The 14,220-nt window shown below is 38.7% G+C and overlaps 1 protein-coding gene across 8 annotated transcripts in view; it reads right to left on the bottom strand.

The window, feature by feature from the left end:
- Window positions 1–14,220, bottom strand: part of DGKI (diacylglycerol kinase iota) — a 464,727-nt gene that overhangs the window by 71,984 nt on the left and 378,523 nt on the right. For 7 of the 8 annotated variants that reach the window (XM_050782372.1, XM_050782378.1, XM_050782371.1 and 4 more), the window contains 4 exons: window positions 11,539–11,608; window positions 8,898–8,938; window positions 7,906–8,033; window positions 5,483–5,605 (listed from right to left, as the gene is read on the bottom strand). In XM_050782372.1, coding sequence (XP_050638329.1) covers window positions 5,483–5,605; window positions 7,906–8,033; window positions 8,898–8,938; window positions 11,539–11,608 — 362 coding nt within the window. The remainder of the gene's footprint in view (window positions 1–5,482; window positions 5,606–7,905; window positions 8,034–8,897; window positions 8,939–11,538; window positions 11,609–14,220) is intronic. The other variant, XM_050782373.1, reaches the window with a different exon arrangement.

The raw sequence follows: 14,220 nt of genomic DNA, 5'->3' as shown, positions 1-14,220 counted from the left end.
AGCTGATAGGGTACCAGATACCTGCCTAGACACAGTTATCTGGAGTGAATATCTGCCCTCTGTGTGGTTCACTACACTGTTTCCCCTGTGTCTTAGTCTAGTGCCAAGATATTATTTGTGTGACAGCCCGTTTTAGTTCTTTCAGGCCTAGGACTTGGGGACACGGAGAAAAAGTACACCTCTTTCAGTCATTTGGGGGTTTCTTACAAACTACAAAATCTAAGAACCAGAAAAAAGTTATTCTGATTCAGAAACAAAAGCAGTGTCTCCTAGCCCCTTTACCTGCCTGCTCTTAACCCATCTGACTCAGACTTGAGTCAGTCCTTTTCTCAAAGAAAACTGAAGAATAATACATCAGAGTTTTCATTCCATGCCTATTTTCTTATCTCATAGATCCTCAAGTGGCAAAATTCTTCCTTACAACTCAAATAGATTTTATCTGCTAAAATTTAAGTTAATTCCCTCCTTATTAATCTTCTGCCAAATGAAATATAGTCTTGTCACTAATCGTGGTGGTACAATTAATGATAAGAGCAAATACATTTCCAGAATCATGTCATTTTAAATAGAACTTCCTTGAACCTTGAAAATGTTTTTTTTAACTTAAAGACAAAATCATTATGGTCCTAGCAGTAATAATGTCAGTCAACCACTTCTCACCAATTCATTTCAAAATTGGTTCTCAAATATTCGTTATTATGTTCACAGGTTTTGAAGACACTGTACACATTATGTATCCTACTTTGGAATTACAGTCTTTCCTATAGGACCTGCATATAAGTAGGCATATGTATATCTTTCTTAAAATTATAATGTTTCTAAATGGAAACAGTCCATAAAAATGCAACCAGTTCCAGTAATGATAGAAATCTAATTCATCCTCTTTATATTAATTGCCTCTCACTCTGCCTGAGAAAAAGGGAAGTTGATGGATCTAAGGGATGATTTTAAAGTTTAAAACCATGGGAAAATGCTGAGAAGATCCAACAGAGCCAGGTCAATTGCAATTTGGAGGGGAAAGGGCTGCTTGGCACAGAAATGCCCTGAGTGACTTGGAAAGCATTGTGGGTATATGGGGAAAGCACTGTGGGTATAGTTCTGTTTTCAGTACTTTTTTCTTTTAAATCAGACTTCTCAGAATTTTGTCTTATTTATCTTTTCAAAGAATTACTTATTTATTTATTTTGTGTTACTTTTTTTTTTTTTTTTTTTTTTTTGAGATAGAGTCTCACTCTGTCGCCCAGGCTGGAGTGCAGTGGTGCGATCTCGGCTCACTGCAAGCTCCGCCTCCCGGGTTCATGCCATTCTCCTGCCTCAGCCTCCCAAGTAGCTGGGACTACAGGTGCCCGCCACCATGCCCGGCTATTTTGTATTTTTAGTAGAGACAGGGTTTCACTGTGTTAGCCAGGATGGTCTCCATCTCCTGAACTTGTGATCCGCCCGCCTCGGCCTCCCAAAGTGCTGGGATTACAGGCGTGAACCACCGCGCCTGGCCAAACATTTTATTTTCGGTTCATCATCTGTCTGCTTTATTCTCCTTGTAACTGATTTCTCTTATTATCTTTTTTTTCTCCCCTCTCATTTCTTTATGCTGGGATTCTTTTTCCAATTTATCAAATTGAATGCTTTGCTTATTTGCACACAATCATTTTTCCCTTGATAAATGAATTTACAGTCCTAAATTGTTCTATGAATACCACGTTAGCAGTGTCTTGAAAATGCTAATAAGTAGTATTTTCAGTTCTAAGAATTGAAAGTTTCTCTTTTGATTTCTTTTTATGTAGTGAGTTATTTGCCACTGTCAACAGGGTGTTAAAATTGAACCTTTCCTATCTCCCAAGTTGACTGGGGCCTTAAAGCTTAAAGCAATAGATGCTGATCATACCTAGATTATTACAACAAGCGTTCAGGGCCGTTTCAATTACTGACTCATAAATACTCTAACTGGGAAGGTAAATGTTGCAATATCGAGGAAGCTGAAACTGCATATATATTCTGCAACACAGAAGAGCAGAGGAAGTTTGCTGCATTTTTAAAAATAATAGAATATTAGAAATCAATATCGAAATGGAGAAATAATTTATAGCATATGTATGATGAAATATTCTATAACAAAAATTATTAAAACCCCACATCTATCAATATGAATGAATTTCAAAAATACAATGCTGAGTGAAATGGCAAGTTCCAAAATATATGCATTATATAACACAGGCGAAAACAAAAATACAAGTTGAGTATCCCTTCTCCAAACAGCTTGGGACCAGAAGTATCTCAGATTTTTATTTTCTTAGGATTTTGGAATACTTGCATTATACTCACCAGCTGAGCATCCCAAATGAAAATATCTGAAATCCAAAATGTTCCAATAAGCACTTCCTTTGAGCATCATGTCAGCACTTTAAAAGTTTTGGATTTTGGAGCATCTCAGATTACAGATTTTCCAATTAGAAAGACTCCAACTTGTACAAAACAAAACCATAAAACAATGTTTTTTGTTTGTTTGTTTTTTGTTTTTTTTTTGTTTTTTTCCCCAAGATGGAGTCTTGCTTGTTGCCCAGGCTGGAGTGCAGTGGCACTATCTCAGCTCATGGCAAGCTCCGCCTCCCGGGTTCACGCCATTCTCCTGCCTCAGCCTCCCAAGTAGCTGGGACTACAGGCGCCCACTACCGCGCCCGGCTAATTTTTTGTATTTTTAGTAGAGACGGGGTTTCACTGTGTTAGTCAGGATGGTCTTGATCTCCTGACCTCGTGATCCGCCCGCCTTGACCTCCCAATGTGCTGGGATTACAGGTGTGAACCACCGCGCCCGGCCTAAAACAATGTTTTTTCCACTACTTTATGTCGTTTATGGCTTGAAAGACATAATGCAAATATAGAAAAACAACGACATAATAAATCAAGGTGGTTGGTACCTGATGGCCTTCTATATAATTTTTATGCTCATTTTGATTAGAATATAGTTTATATATGTTTAATAATTTTAAACTGAAGTTTACCACCATTATATTTTGTTTCAATCTCTTCTTTTAAAGAAAAAATGCTTAAAAATTAATTCTCAGCCATATTTACTTCTGGGTAAGTTTGCAGTTGTATATTTAATGTACATGCATAGTACCCCTATATTGTAGGATTTTTCACTTTACAAATGTAAAAGAGAAATAGAAACCAAAGTAAACCTCTGTGGCTCTGGTATGCTGACTTTGTATGGTCCCTTTGGGAAGATAGTGTAGGACAACGGAAAAAGCATGGAGTCAGAAGTCAAACCGACCTCAGGTCAAACCACACTTGTCATCTGAAGTGACCTAAGATAAATATTTTACCCTCTAGTAGCCTCAGTTTACTTATCTGTTAAGCAATGGCTAAATTTCAAAATTGTTGAAAGATTATTTAATTACGATACAAAGCAAGTGGGAAGTATTCCATCAATACTAGTTATTACTAACATTGTTAGTTATTTCCACAACTGCAATTATACGTATTTGTGTCAGAGACGATGTCTGAAGGAAATAAAAAGATATTCTAAGAAATGGACATAATAATTTTAATAAAGAATTAATTAAAAAGTTGAGGTAAGGCATCTAGTTTAGTTTTATTTTTAAGTAATTTAACGCAATTTTAATATGCTTGTGTCCTTTATGAGGCAGGAATTTACACCGAACCTAGTGGAGATGACTTGTCTTTGTTGCATGATGTCTGGAGAATCAGCTGGAGAAGCCGATAGGCTATGAGTGAATGTTTGAATGTCCCTTTGCTTGTTTTCAAAGTAATTTTTCAAGTTTTTTTTTTAAGCGTCTACTACTCTAGGGCATTTTAGAATTAAAGTAGTATAAATGACTGTGAAAACTTATAGCTGTCAATTGAAGATCAACCAAAAATTATGAGAAATCCCTAAAAGGATAATATAACTCAAATAAACAGAAAGAGTTGATTTTGACATATGGTTTTAAGAACCTGGCTATTATGTAAAGTGGCAAATTTATTTGTGATTCGTGGGAAGAATATTTACTATCTTATATATAATTATTTTATTTATCATGATATGTACATCAGTATGTTACATATAGAAAAATCAGGACCTAGAAAACTAGATTGAGCTCATATTTGCTTTGTGGAAACAGACTATATATATGTACAACTAAAATACTCATCTGGTTTGTCTAGGCTTAATTTTATTTCTGTAGCTAATTAAAACTCTAATTTTCCAATAAGTCTGCCCACAGATAAATGGCCACTTTTTTAGCCATCCGTGGGTGGCTGACTCACCCTGGTTCACAAGCCTCAATTCTGTATAAAAAGGAAATGGAAAAACATCCTGAATTGTAAGCAATCAAAATGCCATCAGAAACTAACAACACAGTTTAATTAAAAAGAAAAATCCATAGTAATTCATTTTTGTTCCTTTCCCCTCTTCACACAAGAAAATAAGAGGTAATACAGAGAAGCAATTAAAATGCAGTCTCCTTTTGCCCTCAGGGTGTGTGCCTCGAAACTTTGCCAATGAAATAATTAGCTCCAAATTTCTCATTTCTTTCCCCTTCGTAATATTGAAATTGCTTCTGGTCTTCCTTCAGAAACAAAGCACTTCCTTTGCCTCTTTAGTTAACCCTAGGCTTCTAAGAATCTTTAGTAATCTCGTTATTCTATCAAAAGGCTAAGGCTGTGTGGTTACAAGGCCATTGTCACTATTTGATTAAGATCCCAGGTAAACTGAAAACCAGTCTAATTTCATGAACACACTGGATTTGTGTAACCTCTGAGATGGACTGATTGGCCTGAAATTAAAGAGTAGGAGCTCATGAATATATCTGTCACCAGGAGAGATGATAGGAAGGTGGATTCACTGAGCACGAAGGCATCAAGACTGTTGTGGAACTTCAGCATGCATCCTACACTCTCACCATGATCAGACCTCAAAAGAAAGCACATGTACTGTTCTGATCTACGAACAAATGCTTTACTGCTTACCCACAGAGACTGCAACCACAACATGGGCAGCACCTAGCTTTAGCCAACAAAACCATGTGGCAATATTGGGTAGAGCACACGTGCACAGGCTCAGGACTGAGGACCAATGAAACAGCAAGATAACGTGTTCACAAATGAAAAACCACGTGTCACTTTCAAGCTACTCATGATCACTCTCATGCATGTCTTTATGATGTGGCAAACAGGGACGTCTGATAAACGCTAGACTCCAGAAAAGAAGACCCTGGTGAGGTTTAAAGTATGGGGAGGTCCACATGCAAAGGGCTCAAGGTGGCTCAGAAGCAAGAGAAATGGAAGGTGGAGCTCCATGAAGAGTTTGGGGTAGATAAAAGTGAGCAAGTTGCATGGAATGTCAAACACAGAGTAGCACCTGCACGAGACAGCCGGAGCGCCATTGAAAAGAGAATCCTGCCCATTGGTGCACAGCCCACAGTACATCCTCTCCCAGCAATCACAGTGGCACAGAGGAAAAGAACAGCGAGAGGACTCTTACTGTAGCACGCGGGAGTGGCTGAGATCTTTCAGATCTGAGTCCTCATAATAGGGAGCTATCATCCCCAGCCCACTGTCACTCAGCATGCGTTTCCGCAGGGCAGGATTCCACCAGTCTGAGATCCTGAGAGAAAGAAGGGCACCAGACAGTTACGCATTCAAAGTCAGCCACGTGACTTCATCTCCACTTTCTGAAGATGAATCTTGCCTGTAAATGTGAGAGGCAAAATTCATCTTTATGGAATGTTTACCAGATACTACATATTTATTATTTCATTCACTTATCTCAACAATCATGAACTATTTGTATGATTCTGTCCCCTTTACAGATGAGAAAACTGATTTTCAAGATTAAGTCATTTTAAATGTGACATGAATAAGAAGTAATAGACCTAGTGTGGAAATGCAGATTAGAAAATAACAAAGTCCATCCTGTTTCACTGCTTCCCTGATCCTGGTTTAGTTCTGGGGAGGCAACTGATGAGAAATAAGAAAGGCACTGATTCAAGTCCTGGTGGATTTTCAGGCTCCTTTATTTTTGGAGCTAGAGCTAACAGAGGTCTAGCCAGGCCAAAGCAATTCCTTTTGGCCATTATTTGACATGAAGAAAACGACCATACAAAAAATTAGCCGGGCATGGTGGCGGGCACCTGTAGTCCCAGCTACCCGGGAGGCTGAGGCAGGAGAATGGCATGAACCCAGGAGGCGGAGCTTGCAGTGAGCCGAGATTGCGCCACTGCACTCCAGCCTGGGCGACAGAGCGAGACTCCGTCTCAAAAAAAAAAAAAAAAAAGAAAGAAAGAAAACGAAAAAGAAAAAGAGAATGACCAAGTGAGCAAAGACCAGGGCAATTTGGCAGAATGGACTTTCTCCTTACTAGATCAAGAGCCAGAGGCCAGGTTAGGTGGGCTAACCTGGCTCTAGCACCTGCTGCTTCTGCAGTAGGACAGAACATTCTACCTTCTTTCCCCACTACTGATGGGTCTGACGCATGGATGTGCCCTGCGAAGGTGGCCTTCCCCACCACCTTTGGGGCTCCCAGGGGTGCATCAGGCTACCCCTTGTGCCTGTCAGCCTTCCCTCATGCTCTGACATCGTGGCTCTAGCTTCCTGAGAACAGCTTTCTATCTGTTCTACACAGCCACTTGTGGCCTCTCTTGTCTCCCCCCAGACTTGGTACCTACTGGACATCAACTGCCCCTGGCAGAGTGAGAAACCACTCACAAATAGCAGCAGTGAAGCAAAAAAGTGAAAAAAAAGTATATCAAGTGACAAGGGGAAAACAGGGATGAAAATGACATTGCAGTTGTGCTAGCCTAGTGGCCTGTTTATTCATACTGTATGAGGATGTGTATACCATTTGCATTAACTATTTGGGTACATTGTGTATGGTTTCTAGAGCAATTCTTATTTCAATAATTCAGGCCCCATAGACCAGTAAAACACTAAATTTCACAAGGGCAAAGATTCTTATCTGTTTTTATTTTTGTACTGTTATTCCCCAAGTGCTGACACTAAGACCTGGCACACAAAATTCTCTAAATAAATAGTTTTGAATTACTGAAATAACCTAGAAATATTAATTATGTTTTGGTGGTAGAAGATGGTCATTAAATGCATGGGCTCTGGCATCAGGCAGCCCAGGACTGTATCTCATTTTTTCTACTTATTTTCTGTGAAATACTAGGCAAGTAACATAACGCTTTAGGTCTCAATTTTTTAATCTATGAATTAAGAATAATTGTTCCAAATTTTCAAGGTCACTGTGGAATGATGATGATGATTATTATTATTATAACATTCTATTTAATGCGTGTTTTAAAAATGCCAGGAATGACTTTAAGTGCTTTATCTGTATCAATTCTTTTAATCACCAAACAATTCTCTGAGTGAGGATTATTATTATTTGTATTTTACAGATGAGAAAATAAGCACAGAGCACTTAAGATGATTAAGTCACTATGAAGTGGTGGTAGAAATAGAAGAGAGACACAGGACAGAGCTCCTAAAAAGTGCTTGGTACATCATAGTTATTATACAATCTACGTGTCTCCAGCAGCCTGGAAATAGCAACGAGGAGGAAGAGGAGAAAAACTGTCAAATCACCTGTGTCAATTTTTAATGTAGATAACAGAGTTACTACAAAAGTGTAAGCACAAACACAAGTACTAGTGTTTTCTAGGTTTGTTAGGAAGAGTTGCTGTGATGGAGAAAAGAAGGCTTGGACATGGTGCAAATCTGGTTTTGTGTTTCTGCACGGCCATTCATAAGACAGACTTACAATAACCACTCTAAGGAAACCCAACAAGAAAATCTACATTTCAAAATCATTTGATGTCATTACAATGATGTCAAGTTCAAAGGCGAACCAGACATGGATGTCACCCTGAGGCCAGCCTCACAGGCAAGGAGAGGGACACTCACCCCGAGGCTTGCTCCACCACCAGGTCAGGCATGCCCGGAGGTGTCCCCGCTGGCTGTGACACCACCATATCTGGGTCCAGAATAAAAATCTCATCTTGGGAAATCTCCATCACAAAGTGCAAATGTTCCTAAGGAAGAACAAGAAGTCTGTTGCATGAAGAATAACAAAACAAGTATTCTTGGTCTCGAGGAATAATGAAATTCTCCAACATGTCAAAGGATCACAGTGTGTTGTCAGAGCTTGATCAGCTGATGATCCTCCCCAAAGCTGCGCTATGGCAGGCAGTGGGAGATGGGGAGAGATGAATCCCCTTGGTTCAGGATTTCCAATTAATCAGGATTTTTTTTAGGTATATCTAGAAATGGCTGGCCTCATCTTCCCAAATACTATTAGAGAAGTGACACCCACATACCATTGACCCAGTGAGAGCGTATGATAGCCTGGACTTCCACCCCATCATCTGGTCAAAGCTAAGCAGCATGGTTAACATCTTTATCATTAGGTTCAATACTGTACATTTTTTTTCTAGGATAATTAGATAATGGGAGGACTTCTTAACTTGGGCAAAACCATATTTTTTTTCTCATCGCTGACCTCTAGGGATTGGCAAATTGAAACTAAGTAGTCTAGTTATACACTTGGGACCTCAAACTTGCTAAACAGAAATGAGCTTAAAAAGACATACAAAATTTGGCTAAGGAGTAAAAATATCTTTGTGAATGAAAATTTGGAGTATAGGCTGGTGATAATGTCTACAAGTCAACTTATTTTCTGTACTCATTTGCAAGATCAAGCCGTATCATCTTGAGTCCATAAATCATAAAACATGTGAAGATAAATAAAAGACTCATAGCTTAGGTTATGAACACCATTCCAAAATTTGTAAGTGTCTCAGTGTGTTTTGTTAGAAAAATTTATGAGATTAGCTACCAACAAAGTACATTAACTTGGGAATTTTTCACTTTTACAAGCAGGCTGGAAAAAAACTTACCTGAGATCTGTCTATTCGATAAAAGCGATCAGCAGAAGTTGCTAGGGGAAAAAGAAATGCAGATGGCATTCAGAATGTTCTGTAATCTGGCATCAAATTTATAACCTTCTCTTCGACTATGCTGGTCAAAACCCCTACATGATGGTCGTGCTAGTCTCCTGGCCAGTCCCTAAATCTATTAAGAAAACTTCAGCACTTCCATGCCTCTGCCACTGCTATTCTAAGGCTTAGAAAGCCCTGGCCATTGCCTCTGCCATCTAAATCATACTTGTCTTTAAAGAACTAGCTCACATGCTTCTGCTTCTGTAAAACCTTTCTCAGTCCCAACCTCCCTACCCCAGACAGAATGTATTGACCCTGCCTCCATGCACATTTACATTTTTTAAAACTTCTTATACATACTATCTTCACAGATAACCATGAGACTAAGAGACTTTGCCTCTTTAAAAATCTGTTTCATTTAATCTTTTATGCCTCCTGAAATTAGCACAGGATCTTAAAGAAAGTCAGGAATTGCTATGTATTTATTAAGTAAATAAAGCTAGAAAAAGCTATGGTTACGTAGACTTCTCAGGGAAGTGACTTCCCATTTTGGAAAACGGCTTGAAGATTCAGGCCAGGGACCATATGTGGTCTTAAATGAATCATTTCACTTTCAACCTGCATCCTTAGAGCCATGTCTGAAGGAAGCCAAAACAGCAAAAAAATTATTTAAGCATTCTCTAAAAGAGATTGAGCTGCATCTATGGTATGAGGAAAAAAAAAAAACCTAAATTAGAAATTTTAGGTTTCTAGAAATTATTTTAAATATTCTTAATATTAGAAAGAACTATCAGCTGCATTTCGCGAAGCTCAGGTGGGAGAACTACTTGAAGCCAGGAGTCTGAGACCAGCCTGGGCAACAAAGCAAGACTTCATCTCTACAAAAACAATTTTTTTTAATTAGCTGGGGATAGTGGTATGCCCCTGTGGTCCCAGGTACTTGGGAAGCTGAGGTGGGAGCATTGCCTGAGCCCAGGAGTTCAAGGTTGCAGTGAACCGTGATCATGCCACTGCACTCCAGCCTGGGCAACAGAGTCAGACTCCCATCTCAAAAAAAAAAAAATCAAACCAAAAAGAATGATGTGCTTCTCACTTACATCTATCTAACAAAACCCAAATATTATAAGTAGATTTTCTACAAAACAAACAGCACAAGAAAGAAAAACTCAAAATGCAAGTAATTATTTTAAATTCACAAACACTTAATGAGTAGCTTCTCTCCAAAGGGGACTGAACTAAGAAACCAGCCAATCATTGTCCCTGCTCTCTAAAATCTAAGAATACAATAAAATCTGCCTTGGAGAAATTGACTCTATTTTGTTCTTTTAAACCATGACTGCAATTACCTTTCAAAGGTTTTTTTAATAAACCTATGGAGTGAAACTACATCTGGGTTAAGACTGTTAGCCACAACAGTTGTAGTTTTATCTAAGACTTTAGATAGAACATAACATAAATATTTTCATAATTTTCTGAAATACATGTTGTTCCTCTGCAAATTCAGGAATGACAAATGATTATGTTTCTCATTGCTATGGAATAAAGAAGCTGGAGGGAAGTCCTCAGAGGCAGCTGACGAGACATTAACAAAAACTTGCATCATGATTTGTGTGGGTTAGATCTCATATAAATACAAGTGGCCATCTTCATAACACTAGAAAAATATGCCTATGGCATTTAAAGTGTTCTGTGATCTGGCACCAAAGTTATAACCTTCTCTTCCACTATGCCAGTTAAAACCCTTACATTCCAGTCATGCTAGGCTACTGGACAGTCCTTAAATCTTAATAGATCTCTGCTGCTGCCATCCTAATGCTTGCTCATACACTCACAAATCCTGTCATACTCATATTCACATTTATATCCTCTCAGACGCTCACCCAGATAAACAAAAAAGAGGTCTGCAATGAAAACCGTGTCTCCATATGAACAAGAGAGAGAATGAGTAGTAGATACATTGGGTAGTATGTAAGCATGAATATACAGAGGTGAGAAGGTATGCAATATGGGTAATTGGATAGAAATGTAATATCAGGCAGCATCTAGGAGACAGATATTTGAGATAAAAACAGACTCATTAAACAACCATAAAATAACTAACGTGTTATGCATGCAATATGTTGTGCTGATCCAAGCAGATGTGAATGCAACTGAATTTTTCTACCTTTCTCCAGAAATGTATACATCATACTGCAATAATGGTCTCATAAAAATAATATGAATGTTCCATAAGATGCAAACAACATAGAAATTAGTATCCATCCTATGCTTATAGAATCCAGCTACTGGTCTGAATTAATTTAAGGCAGGCAGTCAAGTTTTAAGAAACGAGGGCTGATGAAAAGGAAACATCAGCCTGAGCAACTTGATGCTGAGTTCAGCCAGAGTTAACCAAGTTGTGTTGCGGGAAATGACTTCAGGAAAGGACAGGGCAACATTAGTAGGTCCACATTGTTCCGCACATAAAAACCAGCCATGTGGAGTCACAAGAAGGCTTTCTGAAAAATCTTTTGGAAAACTAGAGTCCCCCCTATCAAATGATGCCTTGCTCTTCAACCTCCCCAACTCCCATGATACCCACAAGAAATGCAGAACTCACCATCTAGGAAGCACCACCGAGGGGAGAGCCTCTGTGCTGAGAGAGCCCTGGGGAAGGAGGTTTCATGGTCCTGGAAAGAGACACACACATTCTAGTGGCTCCATTTCAATAACCTGATGGGCTTCCCTCACTCAGCATTCTGCCATCCTTTCCTACACAAAGCACTGGTGAGAAGACCAAATCACATTTTTTTTTCTCTAGGAACAGAAAGAAGGGCCCTGCTTTGAAATTCTTTCACATAGAAATTTTAAAAATAACTCCCTCATAAAATTACCAGGAGGTTCTCAATTATTCCATTAAATATTTTCTATTATTCCATTAAACATAAATAATCTATTTTAGGACATTTACTTCTTATGGGAATTTCTTTCTTTCCCTTTGTGAAGCCAAGGAACGAGTGACAGCTGGCTGTCATTGACACCTAGGTCTAAGGCACTGGCACAGAATGAGAATGAATCAAACGTTATCTACTGGCCACATGGGACATACAGTACGTGAGAAAAAGCAGCAGCGATCCATACACAGGGGCTGTTCATCTACATGGGAACAAAATCAACCTTACACCTTGAGGTCATCTCTAACCTCAGCCTTCTCCACTGAACCCAATTACAGAGGAGTAGACAAGGAAGAAAAGTAGTGCCAGGTTAACCAATGACAAAATCACTCTGTCCAACACTCACCCAAACTGCAACGTGCTCATTCACCTGAGCATTTTCTAGGCGTCTCACGTCTGTGACCTCCCAATTACCCCTCCCTATTTAACATCAAGTCTGCCTGACATAACTGCCATCATTCTTTCCTCTGAGTTTGGATAAAAATATGTCTCTTCTCTTCAAAGCCAATCACTTAATTTAGACTCTAGACTATCTTTCTTTCTCCTTTGAACTTTATTTCTGTAGCATTATTAAAATCCACTCATTAATTCTTCTGCTCTCAATAGCTCCCTCTCTTCCAAAATACATTCCCCTCAGCTGATCTTGTTACATCTATTTTTTATTGCTATTTTATTTATATTTTATTTTTTGAGACAGGGTCTCACTCTGTCTTCCAGGCTGGAGTGCAGTGGTGTGATCATGGCTCATCATAGCCTCGGTTTCCTGGGCTCAGGTGATCCTCCAGCCTCAGCCTCCCAAGTAGCTGAAACTGAAGTTGATATATCTTTTGAAAATCTTCTTAAACTCTCCTTTCTTGCCCTTCCAAACGCCTGAAGCTTATGTTTATTATCTCCTGCTCCAAGTCTCACTTACACGCCTCAGACATGACCTCTAGAAGCCTGGCCTCTGACCTCCCGGGCTTCGAAAAACTGCCCTTCCAACAGATTGCCAGGACTGGCTTGCTTCCCTGATTTACTACAGTTCTCAGTTCCCAAACTTCCTTGAAGTCTCAGAAGCTTTTATTTCTTATAAAGAATTAAGGCTATATCCACGAAACAGAAGAGAGAACTGGCAGATTGAAAACTGAAAGGATTTTCTCTTCAGATTCCAAACTTTTAAAAATTAAACATTTTCTCTACTAAGAGAAGCCTGTCAATGATAACCAGGGTGGAAGGAGAGCACCTTCTAGTTTACAACATGTGATTTGGAGCATTCTAGCCCGGGTTTGCAGTGGAATTGAAATCACTGACAGAAATGGGACAAATGAGGGAGGCCAGGTCTCTGAGGGGAAGACACTGGGAGTCTGGCCCTTATTAGGGATTTGAAATGTTCAAATGTAGGGAGCAACATTGGGGTGCGACTGTGCAGGCAGCAATAAAGACGTGGCAGCTGAAGCTGCAGGTGTGGATGATCTTGTGTGTACAGAGGGGACAGGAGAAGAAAACAGGAATAACATAGAAGTAATAAGGACCCAATCAGAGGTTGTACTGACTTTCTTGGTAGTTACTCAACACTCCCTGCTGCCCTACTTGATCCTCAAATAAAGCCTGGGCTTAAATCACTTGTTCTCAAAGTGTGCATCAGCTGGAAACTTGTCAGAAGCACAAATTTCCAGGGCCCATCCCAGGTCTACAGAAGCACTATGGGTGGAACCCAGTAATGTGTTTTAACAAGCCTTTCAGATGAGTCTGAGGATGTATGTGAAAGAACCTAACATTACCAAACAAAAGGGAGGTATCTTAGTAAACTAGAAACATTGAGTGTATGGAGTTTTACTCTAAATGAATTCTGTGAATTAAATAATTGATAGAGGAAAAACTGGTCTCATTCAGGAATGCTACCAAAATCTGTATTTATAAATATAAAATATATCCATATAGCTATAGATACAGAGATACTATATACTACATATAGAAAAAAATATATGTTACATATAGTCTCTCTTGCTCTATTATGTATATATATTCTATATATACGTGTATATATATTCCTCTTTTTTGAACTGAATTTTCATCCTGATTGTTGAGCTAAATGAAATCTTGACATGTGCTTAGTAACTATTTATATGAGAATTATGTGTAATATTTTGAGAATTATATTTTGACATGTGTGACATCTTGTTTTAAAGGAACTTAAGGTACTTAATGCATTTTTGTAAACCAGATAAAGCTGCTGACGTCTCTCAGTTGAGTGAGAAATGTAATTATAGACCAATAAATTTGGAAGTGATTCAAAATATTTAGTGGCAACTATGAAAGCTAATAAATAAAGAGATTAAACAGAAACAGGATTATCTTCTCTATGAATA

The sequence above is a fragment of the Macaca thibetana genome, chromosome 3 (genome assembly GCF_024542745.1).
Source record: "Macaca thibetana thibetana isolate TM-01 chromosome 3, ASM2454274v1, whole genome shotgun sequence".
NCBI lineage: Eukaryota > Metazoa > Chordata > Mammalia > Primates > Cercopithecidae > Macaca > Macaca thibetana.
Note: the sequence above shows the minus strand (reverse complement) of the source record. Positions and strands in the feature narration are given on the sequence as shown.